General features: G+C 36.3%; 2 protein-coding genes across 3 annotated transcripts; one reads left to right on the forward strand and one right to left on the reverse strand.

The window, feature by feature from the left end:
• Positions 1–264: 264 nt before the first annotated feature.
• On the reverse strand, positions 265–7,593 carry LOC106089593 (coiled-coil domain-containing protein 93). 2 transcript variants are annotated; one of them, XM_013255483.2, is made up of 10 exons: positions 7,416–7,593; positions 7,111–7,319; positions 6,809–6,938; positions 6,616–6,753; positions 6,398–6,550; positions 6,191–6,235; positions 5,797–6,107; positions 1,251–1,364; positions 983–1,185; positions 265–917 (listed from the first exon to the last, which is right to left on the reverse strand). In XM_013255483.2, the coding sequence occupies exons 1-10, from the start codon at positions 7,500–7,502 to the stop codon at positions 544–546; spliced, it is 1,764 nt and encodes a 587-aa protein (XP_013110937.1). In that variant the 5' UTR covers positions 7,503–7,593; the 3' UTR covers positions 265–543. The 2 variants fall into 2 exon arrangements, with proteins under 2 accessions (XP_013110937.1, XP_013110938.1); XM_013255484.2 differs by lacking the exon at positions 6,191–6,235.
• Positions 7,594–10,693: 3,100 nt separating this feature from the next.
• Positions 10,694–20,364, forward strand: LOC106089590 (protein arginine N-methyltransferase 5). Its single transcript, XM_013255479.2, has 6 exons — positions 10,694–11,184; positions 11,242–11,689; positions 11,757–11,922; positions 13,424–13,586; positions 13,653–14,200; positions 18,846–20,364. The coding sequence occupies exons 1-6, from the start codon at positions 10,788–10,790 to the stop codon at positions 18,999–19,001; spliced, it is 1,878 nt and encodes a 625-aa protein (XP_013110933.2). The 5' UTR covers positions 10,694–10,787; the 3' UTR covers positions 19,002–20,364.
• The last annotated feature ends 1,412 nt before the right edge of the window (positions 20,365–21,776 follow it).

The following is a 21,776-nucleotide window of genomic DNA, read 5'->3' on the forward strand; positions in this document are numbered from 1 at the left end:
TTGTTCTATAACTTTAAATGCAAATATATCCACATTCATGGCAGGATAACGTACTTACCACCTTCATAAGTTTAAAAGGAAAAATACTAGCTTAGCTTAATACGACGAAATATGTATTTCGCAATATTATAAAGTTTGTTCATGAAAATCTCTGAGAAATTTTCTTTATTATAAAGAAATTTAAGATGTTTGTGATTTATTACTTTGAGTACTACTTTTAAATTTACTAATTAATTATTATAAATAAATGTAAGCATATGGGGTTATGTATAGTATGTATAGTATTTTCATATAAATAAAAAATATTTACTAGATAAATGGCTAAATATAAGTTTTGTTTTTTGTAATCTCTTTACTTAAAACATAGGACTATACAGGAATACCGAATACATAAGGAAACAAAGAAAACGAAACAAAACAGATAATATATATATATTGCTTGGAATTGTCAAATGATATTTTCGAAAATGCTATATAATAAAGTGTATATGTGGTGCTTGGTATTGGTGTTGGTGTTAATGTTAGAGTCTGATGCTAACTTTATTATTTGCGACCAGACTTTAGTTGCTGTTGCAGCTCCTCACATTTTTGACATTCTATGGTCAGTTGTTTAACAGCAGCCGCATATTGGCGTTGCAATTCGAGCAGTCCTTGGAGTTCTTCATTGAGCGCATCACGACGTTTCTTCTCTTCCATGAGTTTGTGTTTAACCTTCAACTCGGTTTGTTTCACCCCATGCACAATCTGCTCAAACTGTTGTATGAATTCTTCGCGACCATGTTGCGTCATCATACCCTCGTTGAATGTCTCACAAATGGAATTCAGCAAAGACAGCTCTTTCTCCATATAGCGTTTTTGATCATTGAGTGTATTGAATAGGGTATAATATTGCTTAGTTTCTAAATGTTTGGCACTCACTGCAAATGACAATGATTTATTTATTAGTTAATAGTACAGGTCTGGCAATAACATTTCGACTTACTTTCATTGTACAACTCATGAAAACGTCTTTGATACTGTGCCAACTCAGTACGATCGGGGGTATTATCCAATTGTCTTTGTATGGCCAATATACCTCGATTCCTTTTGGCTAATTGTAATTTTAAAATTTGTATGCGCTCTTTTTCTTTGGCTACCGCCTGTTCCCTTTCCTTTGGATCTTGAGCATTGAAGGCTTCCAGTTCGCTTTTGTAATAAGAAATATTAACTTTTTATGGCAATTCTTCATGTGAGATATTTTGGTTACTTACTCTATTTGCTCTTGTAATGCTGCCAGATCTTTGCGGCAGTGTTCCTTAAATTCTGATTCTTCTTTTTTCAAATCATCATGTTGTTTGAGAAGGCTTTGCACTTTGTCCAGCAGTCTTTAAAAAAAAAAATCAAGATATTGATTATAAAGTAAATATTGGAAATAAATTTGAATGTCATTTGAAAAAAATAAAGTTTACGATTTAAGGGACATGTTATAAACTGAAAGCTTAACACTAATGATTCTGTTATATGTACAAAAGTCAAAGTGTGTCTTTGCCTGTCTGTCTGTCCGGCTGTTTGTTTATTCCGTAAAACTCGGCTAAACCAATTTTCTTAAAATGTTTACAGAATGTGTAGAATATACAATGTTTTCATATCACAGGGGGACCCTCCCCCTAACCTAAAAACCCCATCCAAAATGAAAAGTAGACCGATCGTGACAATATGGTATTCCAAAGGAAAGTGTTTTGGAGTAGAATGTAAAACATGTATCGAAATATGGAGTCTGAACTTAGAGTGGCCGTGCACCACCAAACAAATCCCCCAACGGACATGTAGACCCATCAGGATATTATGGGACTCAAATGAAAGGTAATTGGGAGTAGAATGGGAATTCGATGTCAAAACATGCGCTACTTCTCGACTTGTTAATCTCCAAACGCCGGAAGTATATCAATCCGAAGAAATCCGATTTAGACGGCTTCAGATAATACATTAGTCGCCGCTTCGATGACAACAATAACCCAGATCTTAGGTGGTGGTGGTGGTTGTAGCAGTGTGTTGTACACTGAGGCGGCAGCCCTTGCCGATGGAGAACTCCATCGGGTCAATCCGGTGCGTACAACCGGCTGCCATGGGATTGACCCAGATCTTAGGTGGTAGCCCTTGCCGATGAGGACTTCATCGGATCAATCCAGCCGTACAACCGGCTTGCCATGGGATTGACCCAGATTTGTCAAAATTCTACCAAAATTCCCAAGTGGACCACCTCCATTAGGAGAAAAATATCTTACATCTGCGTAGAAACAATTACATGCTGCTAAAGCAGTATCTACTGGGCTGTGCCCCTCGACGAGGACGTGATGGGTTTCATAGGGGGAAACGGGAGGACAGGCGACTTCTCTATGGCGGCCTTCTAGAATATAAAAGGGGCTTTTAATAACGTGGGATTGGGGTCCATTCGTCGTCCACTGGTTGATATGGGAGTCCCGCCCTCTGCCAATGGACTAGGCATAAACCCCAGGAAAACAGAGCTGGTGTTGTTCACAAGAAGGACGAGATATAGCGAGTTCAGGGGACCAATCCTTGTTAGAGTGCAGCTGCCGCTTTTTCTGGAGATTTAATACCTGGTCGTTATTCTTGGCCAGAAATTGAACTGGAGAAGAAACGAAGAAGAGAGAGTCAAACGGAAGCTGAATGCGCTCTACTCATGTCATAACTCGGTGGGCAGGAGTTCGGGACTTAAGCCGAGTTCGGTGCACTGGGCCGGGCGGCACCGGCTTTTGTATAAATACAGAGTGCCTATGATGCTCGATATGACAGGCGAGTTTTTGGTGCCTTTAAATAACCAATGGCCATACTGCGATCGGTTCTTTGACCGGACCGGACCGAGCTTACTCATCTACACGATCTTGACGAAAATCGCTAACTCCACATAAAAATGTGGCTACATCAACAGCTGTCAGGAGACGCTGAAGGCCCTGGCTGCCGGTCACGTGAAATCGATTGTGCTGGGTTCCGGGCCATCAAGAGGTGGGGGGTAGCGAAGCTGCTAACGAGCTGGCTTTGGGTCACGGATTGACTTTGGGAGTGCGACGCCGATAGTGAATCTTACTTTGAGTTGGCTTTTTGGCTGCAGGGTTGCCAAGATCCTGTGGCCGAGGTTCTCCGGAACGAGGACATCGATTGTTCTCGAGTTGGGAAAACGTGACCCTGTATTGTGTGTGGGAGTCCCGACCGGCCACTGCAATGTCAGGTCGCCGAAATAGCGATGGACTCGAGAAAATGGGGATTATTGCATGGCCTGGGGGAATGAGGAGGAGTTGGAGGCACTTCAGCATCTGCTGTGCCAGTGCCCCGCGATGGCGTGGAGAAGGCGTAAGATTATGGTTGAACACCTCGCTGTGCTCTCTACAGTCAGTCGACACCCGAGTCATACTGGAATTCTGCAAAGGTCGGGGATGGCTGACGTGGCGGCCATCTAGTCGGTGAGATTTCTTTCGGTTCCTTTGCCAGCTTTTTGATTTTTCTAATGACTTTCGTTTATCTCTTCTTTCCTATTTCATTTCATTATAGGACGGGCACAAGGGACCAGCGGGCACAAGGGACCACGCGCGTGTCCTTTAACCTAATCTGCTGGGCTGTTATCCCAGCAGCCATCCAAATCATCATCTTGTGTATAGGCAACCACTGTTCAGAGTCTCCACGTTGGATTTTCCCCAACTAAAGCTTGAGGTTCAGAGCTACAAGCACCTTTCAAGCATGTCAAAATTGCATTCGCTAGCAAAAGGGAGCGGAAGCGAGACTATCCGCGGCCCTCAGTTCTCATGTGGACCACCTCCATCAGGTCACAAAGCAGCTACCAGTGCGAAGGCATAAATACATGCTGTCTAAGCAATACTTTTTGGACTGTTATCGCAGAGACCATCCAAATCATCATCTTGTGAATAGATATTCACCGCCCAGAAGGTTCAGCGTTACAAGAGAGAACCTCTAGATCAAGCGGCATATCAAGCGGGTCTAGACAACAAACACAGTCGCAGATGCGGTAAATATTGGGTTGCCCAAAAAGTAATTGCGGATTTTTTAAAAGAAAGTAAATGCATTTTTAATAAAACTTAGAATGAACTTTAATCAAATATACTTTTTTTACACTTTTTTTCTAAAGCAAGCTAAAAGTAACAGATGATAACTGACAGAAGAAAGAATGCAATTACAGAGTCACAAGCTGTGAAAAAATTTGTCAATGCCGACTATATGAAAAATCCGCAACTACTTTTTGGGCAACCCAATAGCTACCGGGTTAATGTAGTCCTCGGAGAACGACCGCCTCCCATTGCAATTGACCTCCCCCGGCAAACCAGAGTAGTTCTGGCTCAATTACGTTCCGCAGATGCAGCCGCCTTAACTGGGGATCTACATTGAGAACCTAGGGATTGCAGGTGGAGATCCGGGCGATCACGGAGTGCGTAAGGTGGTGTGGTGCTAACGCGAGGACGTCGATTGTGAACATCTTTACCGACAGTAAAATTGCCATAAGGGCAATAACAACAAGGACGGTAAGGTCGTGAACAGTCTTGCAGTGTAGGAAGAAGATTAACACCTTCTCCGAGGATGGGAAAATCCGCATCGTTTCGGTGTCGGGCCCTAACGGAGTAAGGGGAAATGAAAGTTCAGACGATTTGGCGGTGAAAGCCAGAGGACTGCCGTCAATAAACTTGGTTAACCGGAAGCCTTTCGGTTTGACACAGTCCGACTTAAGGACGTGAGCGACGAATACGCATGCAACCCAGTGGAACAGCGAAACGATCGGTAAGACGGCAAAATTCCTATGGGGGGATCTAGATCGATAGAAGACGAGGCTATTACTGAAAGGATGTAAGAAGGAGGTAAGTATAGTATCTTGACGGGACACTAGCTCACTTACGTAAATCGATGATAGCATGTGTTGGGCATGCAGAATAGATGATGAGACGTTAGAGCATTTCCTTCGTTATTGCCCGGCTTTCGCGTCTAGGTTAGGTTAGGTTAGGTTGAAAAGAGGGTGCCGATATTAATCCGCCCCATGCCACTATGGACATACACCTAAGCCAGTAATCGGCTTGTTGTGCGCTCTAAAAACTATTAAGTAACCTCTGAAAAGAAAATTTTAAATTAGGAATTCCGTCTAACAGATACCGACACTTAGGCGGGGACACTATACCAGACATGAACTAACTAGGGGAGTGGCATGGAAAAAAATTATGGATTCTGTAAGTAGCACGGAATTACTAACTTAGATTTTCTTTTTCGAGGTTACTTCATAGAGCGCACAACAGGCCGAATTCTGGCTTAGGTTTATGCGCATAAAGGCATGGAGCGGATTAATATCCCACCCGCTTTTCAACCTAACCTAGCCTACCTAAATTTTATAGCCACTTCGCGAAGAAACGTGGATTTAATGACTTAAGTCATAAAATCGCACCTGCTGTCAAAAGAAGTATGCTTATGGCCACGAATTTATTTTTTTTAATATGGCATTCCAGAAATCTCACTTCTAAGAATTTTTTGGGTATAAATTGTCGACTTCAACAAGCCCAATTTTCCCCCAAAAATTGACTTCATATGATGGACAATTTTTTTTAACTATTTTCATTCTTTCACTCTGAGCCAATCGAAATTTCATTCTGATACATTTTTTCTAACTCCAGCTAGAATTTTTCTAGGGTATTTTTCTACCCATTTTGTCGTTAATGGGTTAAGCTCTTTCTTAGCTTTATTTTTGAGTGCTGACCTGTCTTTTCAATATACAGATAAGCTTAAATGACTAAACTTGTTTAGACTCACCCCTTATCTACTGTTTGTTCGATTTTCTTAAACTCCTCTATTTGCTTTTCCATCTCCTCCTTTTGGGCATTTTCTTTCGCAAGTTGTTCTCTTTCTTTTTCTAAAAGTTCAAGCACTTCTTTGGCATCTTTCTGATTACGCTCCAATTTACTTTGCAAGTTGTGTTTGGTGGTCTCTAATGCTTTTATTTGATTTTGCTCTGTTAATTCCTTAGCGTCCGTTTCCATTTCATGTTTGAATTCTTGATAGTGTTTCCTTAATGCCGTACGTGTTGCATGATCAAGTTTTTGTGGTGATCCCACGGTGCTATCCTGCAAATAAAAATAGATTGGGTTAAATAAGGGCATATTTGATAGACCATTTTTGAATAAGTGAACAATAAAGGACGATTTACCTCTTTTGTGAGTACTAAATTGTTAAGTAACTTTTCAATATCAGGCTGCAAGCAAAACAAATAGTGTTACAAAAACAAAACACAATTAAAAACAAAGCTTATATACATTAAAGCAAAATCAAGAGAAATATTAAAATAAAAACGCTTAAGCTTGACAACATAAGAAATTTGACAGAGAGTACTTTTCTTCTTATCGTCACAACATACTTCCGTTTCCTTGTCTTTATTTTGTCCCTCGGCATCAAGACTAGGCACCAATGGTAGGCCTCCATATTCCAGCAGTGTCAAATGCACTTTTGTCCTTACATCCTCTTCAGAGGTATCTTTGCGTTGATACTGGCGGACGGGATTGTAAATTTCCTATATTAAATTTTGTTAACACATATATTAGTTTATATTTCTTTGATGACTTTCTTTGGTTTTACTTGTATCTTTTTAATGTGAACCGAAGCCCTTCTTATTTTCTCCAGATTTTGTTTATCGCTTTTATATTGATAATCATTATGAAATTGACCTATGGCAAACTTTTTCAGGCGCATATTTCGCTCTGCTCGATTTTCGACCTAAAATATAAACCACTTGAATTAAAGATAATTATAAATAAAGAAAATAACTTACGGATTTCTTAACTAGCCATTGTATGACAGGATGTATACTTAAAAATTCTAAACCTTGTATCTGATGGGGTTCTATGCGAAAAGGGCACTTCATTTGAGGCAAAACCGCCACAATTTTCTCCACCAAAGAACTGAAAATTAAATATTGTCATAAGTATTTTATTCATTCACTAATTATTTAGTGAGGTTAATGCCAAAGAGTGAATGTGTCCAGCAGATTGTATAAATCTGATAAATTAATTACCATATCGCCACATTGCTATTTGCCGTTACCCATTTACAATTCTTGCCTTGTAAACTTACATTTTTTGTCCAATGGTTAGATTCTCATGAAACAGCAAATCAACATCCACATCATAATCACAACATTCTATGCACCATGTCATTCCACCCACCACCTTATCGAAAGCTGACAGACCCTTGATACAGGCCCTATAGTAACCGGCATTTATCAGCAATTCAAAAGTCTCCTTTTCTTTGGCTGTGGCATCTGTGTCCTCTCTACGTTCCACCTATACATTCAAATAAAACCATTGAGTAGCTAGTTGAACTGAATTCAACTGACGATGGGCAGTTCCATTCCCGAAATTTGATTACTCACTACTCACCTGTACTTCACGCCCCTCCGCATCATAACGCGTTGCAAGTTTCACATTTGATTTGATGTGCTTGGAAAATATTTCCTTATTGGCCATAGTTTATCCTCAACTGGATATTTAAAAGGTAACCATTAATTTTAACTATTTGTAAAAATTTATTATAATTTTCTTATCTTCTTCATGCCACTTTTTCTCAACAGCTGTTTTTTGTTGTCATTCCACTTTCTGTGGTTATTCCATTTTTCGTTTGCCGGCAAAGCATTGCCAGATTTAACATATTTTGCCCTAATAAAAGTAGACTGTTTTATATATGCTAGCGGATAAATGCAAAGCATAAAAAATGTATGCCCAACAATTAAAAACTAGGGCTTAATTCCCTTTCGCGTACCTTTCGAGTAAAAATTTGTACGAGAGTAAGAATAGCCATTACTCTTTTTTGCTATTTATTTGAAATAAAAAGTTGGTTTTCATTAAACAGCTGTTTGATGCATCAAATTTCTGCTGGAGAAAAAAACTCAAGTAGAAATTTGCAAGCTCTAAAAAGTTAGCTCTCTCTCACGCACTCTCCTTCTCTCCTCCTCTGCCAAAAAAAGTACACTAAAGACTTCTAGTAATAATTTGTGCGAATTTGAAAAAAAATTTACGTTTTCACCAATAGTTAAGACCATGGTACAATTAAGAGGTAGTGTCATTAGCTCGACAACGAAACGAAAATCGAAACGAAAACGAAAAACTACCCCCTACGAAATTAACTTGATTGACAAATGCCATAACTTCTAATGTCAAAGCGATTTATGTCATAAACTTAATTTTGCAAAGGTGGTGTGGTGGCGAAACAATTAATGGTGGTCTCATTTGTACAACAACCACAAATCAAATTGTGTAATTCATCATCTTGCCATCAAGCTGATCGACGTTTTGCCAACACACACCAAGAAATTTGTGTGCGTGTGTGTATACGTGTGCTTACATGAGCGGAGAATATGCGAGAAAGAAGATAACACCAAACAGAATGCAAACAAAAATATGACATCTTAAAACTGTCAAACCTTGCCGGCTGTTAACAGCTGTCGCTTAAGACCACCTTTTAATCTTCTTTAAATGTGTTTTATAAAGGGTGTTTTTTAAGAGCTATAGGAAAGTCTTTCGAAAGAAACATATAAAAGTTCAGAAAAATGCATGAAATCTTTATTTGAATCGATGGTACGGTCCATATTATTTAATGTTTGAAGATCAAATGGTACATCCGCTTTGTCCAATTTTCCAACATTTCGGCCGGTACCTCACGAAGCGGGCTTGTCTGCATAGGGCGCCCATTGTTACTGTGTGGCAAGCGGCACCGTCTTGTCATGCAAGTCAAGCTCTTGGATTTTCTGGCAAAAAAAGTTACGATTCGCATCATCTTTGAAGAAGTACGGTCCAATGATGCGACCAGCCCATAAACCGCAACAAACTGTGACTTTCTCTGGATGCATTGGTAGCTCTTGCAATGGTTGATCTTCACTCCAAAATCGACATTTATACTCAGCTGTTCGCATGACCTCACATCGCATTTACTTCCTTCGTCAGATTCCAGCGAAGTGTGGGACAGGCTAAGTAACTGCCCTGTCGTAAACATCAGTTAACAGACGTGTATCTATCATTGCGGTTTTTGTTACCCTTGATTTTGCCTTAGCAGAGTAAATCTGTGTTTAAGGGCTGGTGCTCCCAGTTAACTCAGGGCAAGGGCTTTTTGATGGTAAATCTTCTGAAGATCTTCGAGTTCAACCGTTTCCAATTCCTTTGTTCCGCTACCTATTCTATCGTATCCTCGTATGGCTAAACAATTAAAAGTGATCTCATTTGTGCAACAACCACAAATCATATGGTGCAATCTGCCGTCACGTCATTAAGATGTCTTTTCAAAACTAGCATTGTTCTCAACACAACCAAAGAAAGTTGGTTGTCCGAAATAGAGTATTGAGTCGATAAAAGGAGCATTTTTCATCCGATATTGATGAAATTTGAAACAGTGAGTTTTCGAAGACCTCTACACCCTTTTGTCGAATGTAGTCCAGCACGGACCATATTTGGATATAGCTGCCATATAGAACGATCCGCTGAAATAGAGTAGTGAGTCCATAAAAGGAGCATTTTTCATACGATTTCAATGAAATTTAAAACAGTGAGTGAAACGTCAGACGCTGGGGTCCTTTATGGTCAACATCTGGTGTTCCTTTTGAATCTCATAATGAATTTTTAGCTAAAAACGTCCATGGGAAAGGAAAGGACGAGAAACCGTACTTTGCACAGTTGTTTCAGCAAAATCTGATGACAAAGTTTCAGCCAAATCCGATGAAAATTGCGGCTTCCAAGGGCTCAAGAAATCAAATCGGGAGATCTGTTTATATGGGCTCTATATCAGGTTGTACACAGAATTAAAACGTACTTGGCACAGTTGTTTGAAGTCAAAATAGAACACTGTGTACAAAATTTCAGCCAAATCGGACAAAAATTGCGGCTTCCAGGTGATCAGGCAGTCAAATCGGAAGAACTGTTTATATGGGAGCTATATTAGGTTATAGACTGACTTGCACCGTACATGGCTCCGTTGTTGGGAGCCATAACAGAATACTTTGTGCAAAATTTCAGCCAAATCAGATGAAAATTGCGTCTTCCAGGGGCTCAAGAAGTAAAACGGGAGATCAGTTTATATAGGAGCTATACCAGGTTATAGACCGATTCGTTGTTGGGAGTCATAGCAGAATACTTTGTGCAAAATTTCAGCCAAATCGGACAAAAATTGTGGCTCAAGAGTCAAATCGGGAGATCGGTTTATATATGAGCTATATCCAAATATGAACCGATATGGCCCATTTGCAATCCCCAACGATCTACATCATTATAAATTATCTGTGCAAAATTTCAAGCGGCTAGCTCTACGCGTTCGACCGCTGTCGTGATTTCGACCGACGTACGGACTTATGGACATGGCTAGTTCGAATCAAAATTTCGAGGCGATCAAATATTTATACTTTATAGGGTCCTAGATCGATATTTCGTGGTGTTACAAACGGAATGACAAGATTTGTATACCCCCATCTTTTGGTGGTGGGTATAAAAACATATTTAATATATTACATTTCGGAACCATATGATGTATCGTATAAATTGGCGATTAATCCCTTACATTACGAACCGTTTCAAGGAATATACGCATTCAAATAATCGTCACTTAATTTGTCCATATGGCAACACCAACATTTTTGACATTTACAAATTTGCCGGTTTTGTGGTTGTTGTTTTTTTTTACATTTCATAGCGTCTTCACGTGCAGATTCCTGGATATTCCTTGATTTTGTTTAAAATTGAACTTCTCGATAGGAATTTACAACGACAAAGATGCCTTATGTCTGCTTATTACAAGAGGGTAATCCGAATTTGCCGCGATTCATAGAAAAGGCACAGCAAAATAATTTTTCAGTGGTGGCTGCTCCGCTCAATCTAAAGGAATTACCACTGGAGTTCGAATGTGAGCCCTTGAATGAAAAGCACACGCAAAATACCTACAGCGATCTCTTGCTCACCGCCGATCAATGGAATACCAGAGTTATAAGCATTCTATCGGAGTCAATTGATTGCGACTCCAGCGATGAGGTTGTTAGAAAAAATTCTGAAGAGGTATTGAAACGTGATATATCATGGGCAGAACATTTGCAATATGGTGGCTATACAATGATGAGACTCAAGGGGCCGAACAATCTAAATCTTGCACGTGTCTTGACCAACAAAATTAAGGGTAAGCAGAAAATTATTAAATATTCTTAAATCTAACGCCCAAGTATTCTTTATGTAGGTATTTTATTGATACATGTGCCACTGTACAACTCCGCTGTTGCCCAATCATCATGGCGCAGGGATGTATCCGAGGAAGAAATTCTAGCAAAGTCTGAGAGTGATGATTCATGGCATTGGTGGAATCGTTTTCGCTGGGCTGCTGATTTTAATCCCAAGCTTAGATTGGTTTTAGAGTTAAATGAAGGAGACCGTCCATCCATAGATATTATTCAACGTTGGTTGGGCGAACCTGTTGAGGCTATTATGATACCATCCACCATGTTCATAAGAAATCGTCATAACTACCCGGTGCTACCCAAGAATTGGCAAGAAATACTTAAACTCTTCATGAAATCACACGCAAACATTATAGTATCCACTGACTGTGGTGATACTAGCTTGAAACTGTATTCGGATTATCTTACCAATTTTAGAGAAATGCACAAGGATGTTCATATATTGCAAAGGTGAGAGCGTATTAAGGTGCTTGAAGAAGTACAGATTTGTAAAAAAATGTTGTCTTTGAACTTTCAGTTTTGAAGATGTGTTGGAAATACCCCTTCAGCCATTGTATGATAATTTGGATTCTTATACTTATGAAATATTCGAAAAAGACCCGGTGAAGTATAAGTTGTATCAAGATGCCATTGAAGCGGCTTTAAAAGATCGCGTGCAAGAGGATGAAATTGATAATAAATTGGTAGGTTGAACAGAAAAAAACTTCATGTGTATTTAAACAAGTTAAGGTACTAATCGGACCATAATAGAATTTTATGTATGGAGACTATAGTAAAAGTCATTTTGTCAAATATCAGTCAAATCGAATAAGAATTGCGGCCTTTAGGGGCTCAAGAATTAAAATAGGGAGATTGGTTAATAGGGTAGCTGTATCAGCCTTTCGACCGATTCAGACCGCACTTGACACGTACGTTAAAGGTCTTGGGAGAAGCCGTTGTACAAAATTTCATCCAATTCGGTAAAGAATCGCGCTCTCCAGTGGCTCAAGAAGTCAAGATTCAAGATCGGTTTATATGGTAGCTATATCAGGTTATGGACCAAATAAAACCATATTTGGCACAGTCGTTGGAAGTCATAACAAACAACTTCTTGCAAAATTTAATTTCATAAGAATTGCGCTCTCTGGTGGCTCAAAAAGTTAAAATTCAAGATCGGTTCTTATGGCAGCTATATCAGGTTATGGACAGACTTGAAATATATTTAGCACAGTTGTTGGAAATCATAACAAATCACCTCATGCAAAATTTCAGCCAAATCGGAAAAGAATTGCGCCCTCTAGTGACTCAGGAAATCAAGACCGCCGATCGGTTTATATGACAGCTATATCAGGTTATGAACCAATTAAAAACATATTTGGCATAGTTTTCGGAAGTCATAACAAAACACTTCTTGCAAAATGTTAGCCAATTCATATAAGAATTGCGCTCTCTGGTGGCTCAAGAAGTCAAGATTCAAGATAGGTTTAAATGGCAGCTATATCAGGTTATGGACCGATTTGCATCATATTTAGCACAGTTGTTGAAAGTCATTGCAAAACAGCTCATGCAAAATTTTAGACAAATCGGATAGTAATAGCGCCCTCAAGAGGCTGAAGAAGTCAAAACCCCAAATCGGTTTACATGACAGCTATATAAGGTTATGCACCGATGTGAACCAGACCTACCACAATTGTTGGAAATCATAACAAAACACCTCATGCAAAATTTCAGCTAAATCGGATAGTAATTACGCCCTCTAGAGGCTGAAGAAGTCGAGATCCAAGATCGGTTTATATGGCAGCTATATCAAAACATGGACCGATATGGCCCATTTACATTCCCAACCGACCTACACTAATAAGAAGTATTCGTGCAAAATTCCAAGCGGCTAGCTTTACTCCTTTGAAAGTTAGCGTGCTTTCGATAGATAGACGGACGGACGGACATGGCTAAATCGACTTGAAATGACATGACGATGAAGAATATACTTTATGAGGTCTCAGAGGAATATTTCGAGGAGTTACAAACAGAATGACGAACTAAGTATACCCCCATCCTATGGTGGAGGGTATACAAAAAATATCGAAGTGATGATGGAGTATCTTTCGAATTAAGCTAAACCAATTTCCTTATTTAAGCGTTAAATAACTTTTGAATTTGAAGTTTTTCCTCCAAATAACATTTACCTTTTCCATTATATTTTAGTCCATAGTCATGGTACTGGGTGCTGGCCGTGGCCCTTTGGCTAGAGCGGCTCTAAATGCCGCTGAAAGGACTGGACGTAAAATTCGTTTATATATTATAGAGAAAAATCCAAATGCCATACGAACTCTAACTGCAATTGCCCGGAAGTTGTGGCATAACAAAGGTACGACGAGGTAGCATTTTTAACCATCTTCCGCTGATTTTTTCATACATTTTCCTTTTTTTTCAGATGTTCATATTTTTTCCAAAGACATGCGTGAATTTTCTCCTCCTGAACCAGCAGATATTTTAGTTTCCGAACTATTGGGTTCATTTGGAGACAACGAATTATCCCCCGAGTGTTTGGATTGTGCACAAAAGTTACTGAAGCCAGGTGGCATAAGTATACCATATAAATCGGTATCTTTCATTAATCCTATAATGTCCTCAAAACTTTACAATGCCGTACGTAATGTGGCACGTCTGGAATCATTTAGTCGCGATAAACAGGCCACATATCAAAATCATGCCGAAAATGGTTTTGTAGTGCTATTGAAAAATGTATACAATATAGATTATCCTAAGGCGTTATTCGAATTTGTACATCCCAATCCAGATAAACATATTGACAATACTCGCTATAAAGTATTAAAATTTGAAGTGCAGTTGGATTGTGTTCTTACAGGAATAGCTGGCTATTTTGAATGTTGGCTTTATAATGACATACTAATGAGCATTAATCCGATGACCCATACGCCAGGCATGCCATCTTGGTTTCCCATGTATTTTCCCTTTACGGTAAATATAAAAAAAAGACTAAAGATAAGTTTGTGGAGGTAAATCGCAACAAAATTTAAAAATTCCAATTTAACCCTTAAATTAGACACAATTGCATGCTGTCTTAGTATCTTTTGGATACCACCGTCCAGAGACTTGCGGTTGGATCTACTTGGGAGGTTCAGCATACTAAAAAAAAGATGGGCTTTGAATTTTTGTTTGGAGAATTTTTTGGAAATTATGCCTATAGAGAAAATTTTTTAAGTTTTGTCTTTAAATTAAAATTTCTTGGGAGTTCTGTCTTTTGGGAAAATTCTTAAAAATTTTGTTTTAGGAAATTATTTTAAAAATTTTGCCTGCTTTTTAGAAAAAAAAAATATTGGTTTAGAGATAATTGTCAGATTTTTTTCTTACAGAAAATTTCCCAAATTCTTTAGAGAAAATTCTCCAATTTTCTTTAACCCATTAACGCCTGACATACGATTACCTTGTCTGATATTGATGAAATTTCATAAATTAATTATTTAGAGCATTAATATTAAGGTGGTAATTTCTTTAAACTTTTTTTTTTTTTTTTAAATAGCTTTAAAATTTTTTTAACAAATTTTTGTTTTAAATTTTTTTTTAAAAGTTTGAAAAAAATTAAAAAAAAATATTGTTGTGAATTTCTTTTTATTTCCTATGCCACTATGTTTTTACAACAAAAAAATCATTTTCTTAATATTTTATGACCATTTAGCGAAGAAAGTAGATTAATGACTTTGACATAAAATCGAACCTGATGTCAAAAGTAGTAGACTTATTGCCATAAATTTATTTTTTTAATATAGAATCCAACGAATGCAACACAAAAGCAACAAAACGGCGTCCAAAAATCTCTTTAAGAATTTTTCGAAATTTTTTTTTTTAATTTTTTGGAAAATAAAAAATTGACAAATTTCGACAACCCTATTTTTTCCCCAAAACATGAACTTATATGACGGACATTTTTTTTTAAGTTTCATTCGTCTACCTTATACCAATCCAAATTTCATTATAGGATACTTTTTTTCTAACTCAAGCTAGAATTTCTCTGAGACAGCTCTATTCTTGGGTATTTTTCGACCCATTTTTTCAGAAATATACCAGAAATTTGTTTTAGAGAGCTTCTACCATTGCACTGCTCACTAATTAGTGAGTGGGTGGAAGCAGGTAATCTTTAGGTGGCATTGCAGTCGGGCGTGTCCCCTGGCAAAGGCCGAAATCGCGATCATTGCAGCCCGCCCCTTGAAGCCATCACACCTAATATGGTTGAAAAGACTTCTAACCAATGACGAAACGCGTCCCATAGTGGTTGGTGTGTGTTGCTATCTTTGGCTTTCCTTTTCCATTTGCGTCTCTGATTATTAAGCTCGCCTCGCAAGAGAAACAAACAGAATTTTCTTCTTTAGAGAAATTTTCTCAGAATTTTTTTCCTTAAAGAAAATTTCTCAGAAAAAAATTTAAAAAATTTTTATTTAGTAAAAATTTTCCCCAAATTGTTTCTTTAGAGAGAAAATTTTCAGAAATTTTTTATTTAGTGAAATTTTTTCCGAAAATGTTTCTTAGAGAAAATTTTCAGAAATTTGTTCTTAAAGAAAATTTTTTAGAAATTTTTTCTTTAAAGAACATTTGTTCTTAACGAAATTTTCTCAGAATTCTTTTCTTTAGAGAAAATTTGTCAGAAACTTTTTTTAGAAAAATTTTGTCTTTAGAGAAAATTTGCTTAAAATTCGTAAATTTCTTTAAAATCTTTCGAAAAATTTTTTCAGAAATTTTTTCATTAAAGAAAAATTTTTCAAAAATTGTTTCTTTAGAGAAATTTTTCAGAAATATACCAGAAATTTGTTTTAGAGAGCTACTATGCACTGCTCACTAATTGTGAGTGGGTGGAAGCATGTAATCTTTTGGTGGCATAGAAGTCTGACGAGGCCTCTGGCAAAGGCCGAAATCTAATATGGTTGAAAAGACTTCTAACCAAAGACGAAACGCGTCCCATAGTGGTTGGTTTGTGTTGATATCTTTGGCTTTCCTTTTCCATTTGCATCTCTGATCATTAAGCTCGTCTCGCAAGAGAAACAAACAGAATATTTTCTTTAGAGAAAATTTCTCAGAAGTTTTATCCTTAGAGAAAATTTCTCAGAAAAAATTTTCAAAAATTTTTTATTTAGTAAAAATTTTCCCCAAATTGTTTTTTTAGAAAGAAAATTTTCAGAAATTTTTTATTTAGTGAAATTTTTCCCGAAAATGTTTTCAGAAATTTGTTCTTAAAGAAAATTTTTTAGAAATTTTTTCTTTAGAGAAATTTTGTTCTTAAAGAAAAGTTCTCAGAATTTATTTCTTTAGAGAAAATTTGTCAGAAACTTTTTTTAGAGAAATTTTGTCTAGAAGTTTTTTCTTTAAATTAAAATTTCTTGGGAGTTCTGTCATTTGGGAAAATTCTTAAGAATTTTGTCTCAGGAAAATATTTAAGAAATTTTGTCTGCTTTTTAGAAAAAAAAAATTGTTGGGTTAATGAAAATTGTCAGAATTTTTTCTTAAAGAAAATTTCTCAAATTCTTTAGAGAAAATTCTCCGATTTTTTTAAACCCATTAACGCCTAAAATACGATTCCCTTGATGAAATTTCATAAATTCATTATTTAGAACATTAATATTGAGGTGGTAATCTCTTTAAACTTTTTTTAAAAAAATATCTTTAGAATTTTTTTTTACAAAATTTTTTTTTAAAAAAAATTTTTTAAAAAAATTTGAAAGAAATAAAAAAAAAAATATTGTTGTGAATTTCTTTTTATTTCCTATGCCACTATGTTTTTACTACAAAAAAATCATTTTCTTAATATTTTATGACCATTTAGCGAAGAAAGTAGATTTTAATGATTTTGACATAAAATCGAACCTGATGTCAAAAGTAGTAGACTTATTGCCATAAATTTATTTTTTTTATATAGAATCCAACGAATGCAACACAAAAGCACCAAAACGGCTTCCAAAAATCTCTCTTTAAGAATTTTTAGAATTTTTTTTTTTAATTTTTGGAAAATAAAAAATTAACGAATTTCGACAACCCTATTTTTCTCCCAAAACATGACCTTATATGACGGACATTTTTTTAAGTTTCATTCGTCTACCTTATACCAATCCAAATTTCATTATAGGATACTTTTTTCTAACTCAAGCTAGAATTTCTCTGAGACAGCTCTATTCTTGGGTATTTTTCGACCCATTTTTTCTTTAGAGAAATTTTTCAGAAATATACCAGAAATTTGTTTTAGAGAGCTTCTACCATTGCACTGCTCACTAATTAGTGAGTGGGTGGAAGCAGGTAATCTTTTGGTGGCATTGCAGTCGGGCGTGTCCCCTGGCAAAGGCCGAAATCGCGATCATTGCAGCCCGCCCCTTGAAGCCATCACACCTAATATGGTTGAAAAGACTTCTAACCAATGACGAAACGCGTCCCATAGTGGTTGGTGTGTGTTGCTATCTTTGGCTTTCCTTTTCCATTTGCGTCTCTGATTATTAAGCTCGCCTCGCAAGAGAAACAAACAGAATTTTTTTCTTTAGAGAAATTTTCTCAGAATTTTTTTCCTTAAAGAAAATTTCTCAGAAAAAAATTTAAAAAATTTTTATTTAGTAAAAATTTTCCCCAAATTGTTTCTTTAGAGAGAAAATTTTCAGAAATTTTTTATTTAGTGAAATTTTTTCCGAAAATGTTTCTTAGAGAAAATTTTCAGAAATTTGTTCTTAAAGAAAATTTTTTAGAAATTTTTTCTTTAAAGAACATTTGTTCTTAACGAAAATTTCTCAGAATTCTTTTCTTTAGAGAAAATTTGTCAGAAACTTTTTTTAGAAAAATTTTGTCTTTAGAGAAAATTTGCTTAAAATTCAAAAATATTCAAACAGAATATTTTCTTTAGAGAAAATTTCTCAGAAGTTTTATCCTTAGAGAAAATTTCTCAGAAAAAATTTTCAAAAATTTTTTATTTAGTAAAAATTTTCCCCAAATTGTTTTTTTAGAAAGAAAATTTTCAGAAATTTTTTATTTAGTGAAATTTTTCCCGAAAATGTTTTCAGAAATTTGTTCTTAAAGAAAATTTTTTAGAAATTTTTTCTTTAGAGAAATTTTGTTCTTAAAGAAAAGTTCTCAGAATTTATTTCTTTAGAGAAAATTTGTCAGAAACTTTTTTTAGAGAAATTTTGTCTTTAGAGAAAATTTGCTTAAAATTCCTAAATTTCTTTAAAATCTTTCGAATTTTTTTTTTTTTTAAGTCTTATCTTGGGTGAAATTTTTTTCAAAATTATTTTTTTGTCTAATTTTTTTTTGTTTTTTTTTAAATTTTTGTATTTTTTAGAAAATTTTTCTTTGGAGGAAAGAATTTAGTCTTTGGAGAAATTTTTCTTTGAAAATTTCTTAAAATTTTGTCTTTTAGACAAATTTTCTCTTATCATAACTGCTTTAAGAAGCAGTTGATCGCTCTGCGAGACAAAATATCTCAAGCCAGACCTTCCCGATTTCCATTTAAAATATCTTTTGGGTCCACTTTAAATATTTTGTTGCGATTTTCCCCACAACATCCAATTTGTCACAAACCACCGCTTCGGATACTTTTCAACTCTACTAATATTTTTCCTTATTTCTCAAATTTCAGGAACCTATGAATATGAAGAAAGGCCAAACTATCGAAATACACTTTTGGCGTTGTGTTTCCAAACAGAAAATCTGGTATGAATGGTGTTTGGCTTCACCCATTACCACACATGTGCATAATTTAGGTGGTCGTTCGTGTCCCATCTATTGCACCTAAATTTTCTTCTTCGCTGGATTAATTGCCTTTTTCAATAGTTTTTAACAACGTAGCTGGTAACTTTTTTCTATTAAGGGGGTAAATATTTAAGTATTAGAAGCAAAGATAAGAGTTTATTTTTGGTTACAATTTTTTTTACCTTAAAGATTTTTTGATTTTTTTTTAAGTTTTTATTGTTAACATTTTTTTCTTTTTTTTTGCTGGTCATACACCAATGATGTAATTATATTTTAAATGCATTATTTGTATTAATAATGCAGGCAACTTTCTGATAACTTTATTATAATTAAGGGCATGTTTAGTTTTAATGCAGTAATGTGACTGTTGCTTGATTATTGTTCATCTTCTATATTGTGACCAGAATTTAAATTTGACGTTAACTAATTTTAGAACTAAGATTGACAATAAAACAAAGCCAAATACCATGATAAATTCATAAGGTATTTAACAACTCAATAAGAAAAGTTTGAAAGCAATATTTCTTAGAGTCCGATTTTTGAATTGACATTAGAAATTGTTTTAAACTAGTTATAACTTGTTGAAGTCACAGACCCACATCCCAAAGTTGCAGACTTCTTTGCCTGGTATTATCCTTTTTTTACCATTCTTAGAGAAAAACTAGTTTTATGCAATAAACTAGCTGTAGGTCTTAATAGTCGCTTTTAAGACCTTATTCAATACTGCACTGCGGTTCTGACAATGGTGGTTAACCGCTGTACTCTCCGTTTTGGGAGAAATAAAGTAATGAAATATAAATTCATTGGACAGTCAATACAGGCAAATATAGCAAATAATTGTTTAGGTTAGGTAAGAGTGGCAGTCCTTTACAGTCTCACTTAGACAATTTTTTAGGTCCATTGTGATACCACAGTAGCGACAGACCAAGGCTTCTGGCGAAAATCGAACCCACGACCCCTGGCGCCCCTCGATAAACAATAACAAGTACGTGAATAAATTAATAAACATAGTCCTTGAGTCCCATGGTAATCTAAGGTATCTTTTTTCTGAGCATTGATACAGTACAGGCATTGGTCAGTTTGTTCTTGGTAACCAGGCATTTATACTGATTTTAGTAAGGCATTAGATAAGGTTAACCCAAAATTAAGTTTATACAAACTTTGCCGTAATGGTTCAGGTACATTTTTTTTTTTCTATTCAGACATACCTTTGTTATACCGACTTCCAGGTATATTGAAGCGATACAAAATTATAGTCTTATTAAAGAAAAGAAAATACCAATGAGACCCATAAAGTTACCGCCAATATGCCCTACTCTCTGTCTGCCTGAAACTCTTCTTCAAAGTGAAGAAAACGACAGTTTCAAACATTGATTTAATAATACCCAATGTAGTTGGGATTACGTTCCAGAAACGATAAATTATCATTCCTGGGCAAGGATTGCTCTCCCTTTCTAAAAAAAAAAAAACAAAATCGATTTAACAACGGCCTGTGACATAATGTAGAAAAAAGCCCCCATACTGAACTAAACTGAAATGTAATATTTGTGTTGCATAAAATTCACTTGAATGACAGCCAGAGTAAACTATCGTAGAGTTTGTCTTTATAGAAAACTAGCTGAACCGGGTCCGCTTCGCTGCGCCTTCTTTAATTCGCTAATATCTTTTAAGGGTTGGGGCACTCCGTCCTGAATGTGTATACCGAATTCGTGCCAATGTAGCCTATGCCCGCCTATAACGCTGAACGCCTGTGGTCAAATCCTGGCGATAACATCGGACAAAATTTAAAGCGGTAGTGATCCCCTATTAATGCTGGCGACATTTGCCATACAAGGTCATGTTAAAAATTCTCCCCAAAGAGGTGTCGCACGCCATTCGGACTCGTCTATAAAAAAGTCTCTTATCATTGAGTTTAAAGTTGAATCGGAAAGCTTTCATTGATATGTGAGAAGTGCGCCCCCTCTCGGTTCCTGGATAAAGTTTTATTCCACTCCCAAATACCTTTCTTTTGAGTACTATATTATCGTATTGGTAAATATCCGGTTTAGAGAGACACTTGGCCCTTAATGAAAATATACGCTTTGTGTTCTACTTTCAAATTCTGTTTGAGGGTGGGGTGGACCCCAGGGACTTTGTCCCGGAAATGAGTATCAATTTGCCGAAAATCAATCAATTTAAACATCAAATAGCTTTTATATAATAGGAAGGTGTTTTCGGGTGGGGCAGTTCCCCAAACACATGGCTCTTCAATTGGATATCAAATTCGTTTTTTTCTGTCAAGCACCTTTCGTTTGACCTCTATATTGTAGTGATTGGTCTATATACCCATTTGGAGGGTTTCGAACGGCTCCCGAGGTACCCGACCCCAACAATAGAAACCATGTTTTGTGAAAGTGCAAAAAAACAACCGAACGAATCGCATTACCAATCTCCGAGATCTGATGGTTTTGAAAATTAGGGTAATGAAAAGTGCTTTTTAGGGGAGGGATGGCACTCAGACGTTTCGACTCAAATATGGATATCAAATTTGTGCTGCACTCCCAAATCCATTTAATTTGACCCCCATATTGCCATGGTCGGTAAACATAAACTGTTTGGAGGATGTTTTGGGACTGGGTCGACCACCGGCGCTTTGCCCTGAAAATAGATATCGAATTCGTTCTTTACTCCCAAATACCATAATCGGAAATGTAGTTCATTTTAGGGGGCGCTTTGGGGCGTACTCCAAATACTTGGCTCCAGAATTGTATCAAATTCTTTTTCCTCTTTTCATTTGAGTCCCATATTGTCATAATGGGTCAATCAACCTATTTGACTT

Source organism: Stomoxys calcitrans, chromosome 5 (genome assembly GCF_963082655.1).
Source record: "Stomoxys calcitrans chromosome 5, idStoCalc2.1, whole genome shotgun sequence".
NCBI classification, from domain to species: Eukaryota; Metazoa; Arthropoda; class Insecta; order Diptera; family Muscidae; genus Stomoxys; species Stomoxys calcitrans.

What these genes read in the sequence shown, in the direction of transcription:
- LOC106089590 (XM_013255479.2), top strand. Translation starts at nt 10,788, where the DNA reads ATGCCTTATGTCTGCTTATTACAAGAGGGTAATCCGAATTTGCCGCGA. An exon ending in ATGAAATTGATAATAAATTG is followed by an intron (nt 11,923 to 13,423) that starts GTAGGTTGAACA and finishes ATTATATTTTAG; the next exon opens with TCCATAGTCATGGTACTGGG. An exon ending in CCATGTATTTTCCCTTTACG is followed by an intron (nt 14,201 to 18,845) that starts GTAAATATAAAA and finishes CTCAAATTTCAG; the next exon opens with GAACCTATGAATATGAAGAA.
- LOC106089593 (XM_013255483.2), bottom strand. Translation starts at nt 7,502, where the DNA reads ATGGCCAATAAGGAAATATTTTCCAAGCACATCAAATCAAATGTGAAA. An exon ending in CTAACCATTGGACAAAAAAT is followed by an intron (nt 6,939 to 7,110) that starts GTAAGTTTACAA and finishes TTTAATTTTCAG; the next exon opens with TTCTTTGGTGGAGAAAATTG. An exon ending in ATAAAGACAAGGAAACGGAA is followed by an intron (nt 6,236 to 6,397) that starts GTATGTTGTGAC and finishes TTTTGCTTGCAG; the next exon opens with CCTGATATTGAAAAGTTACT.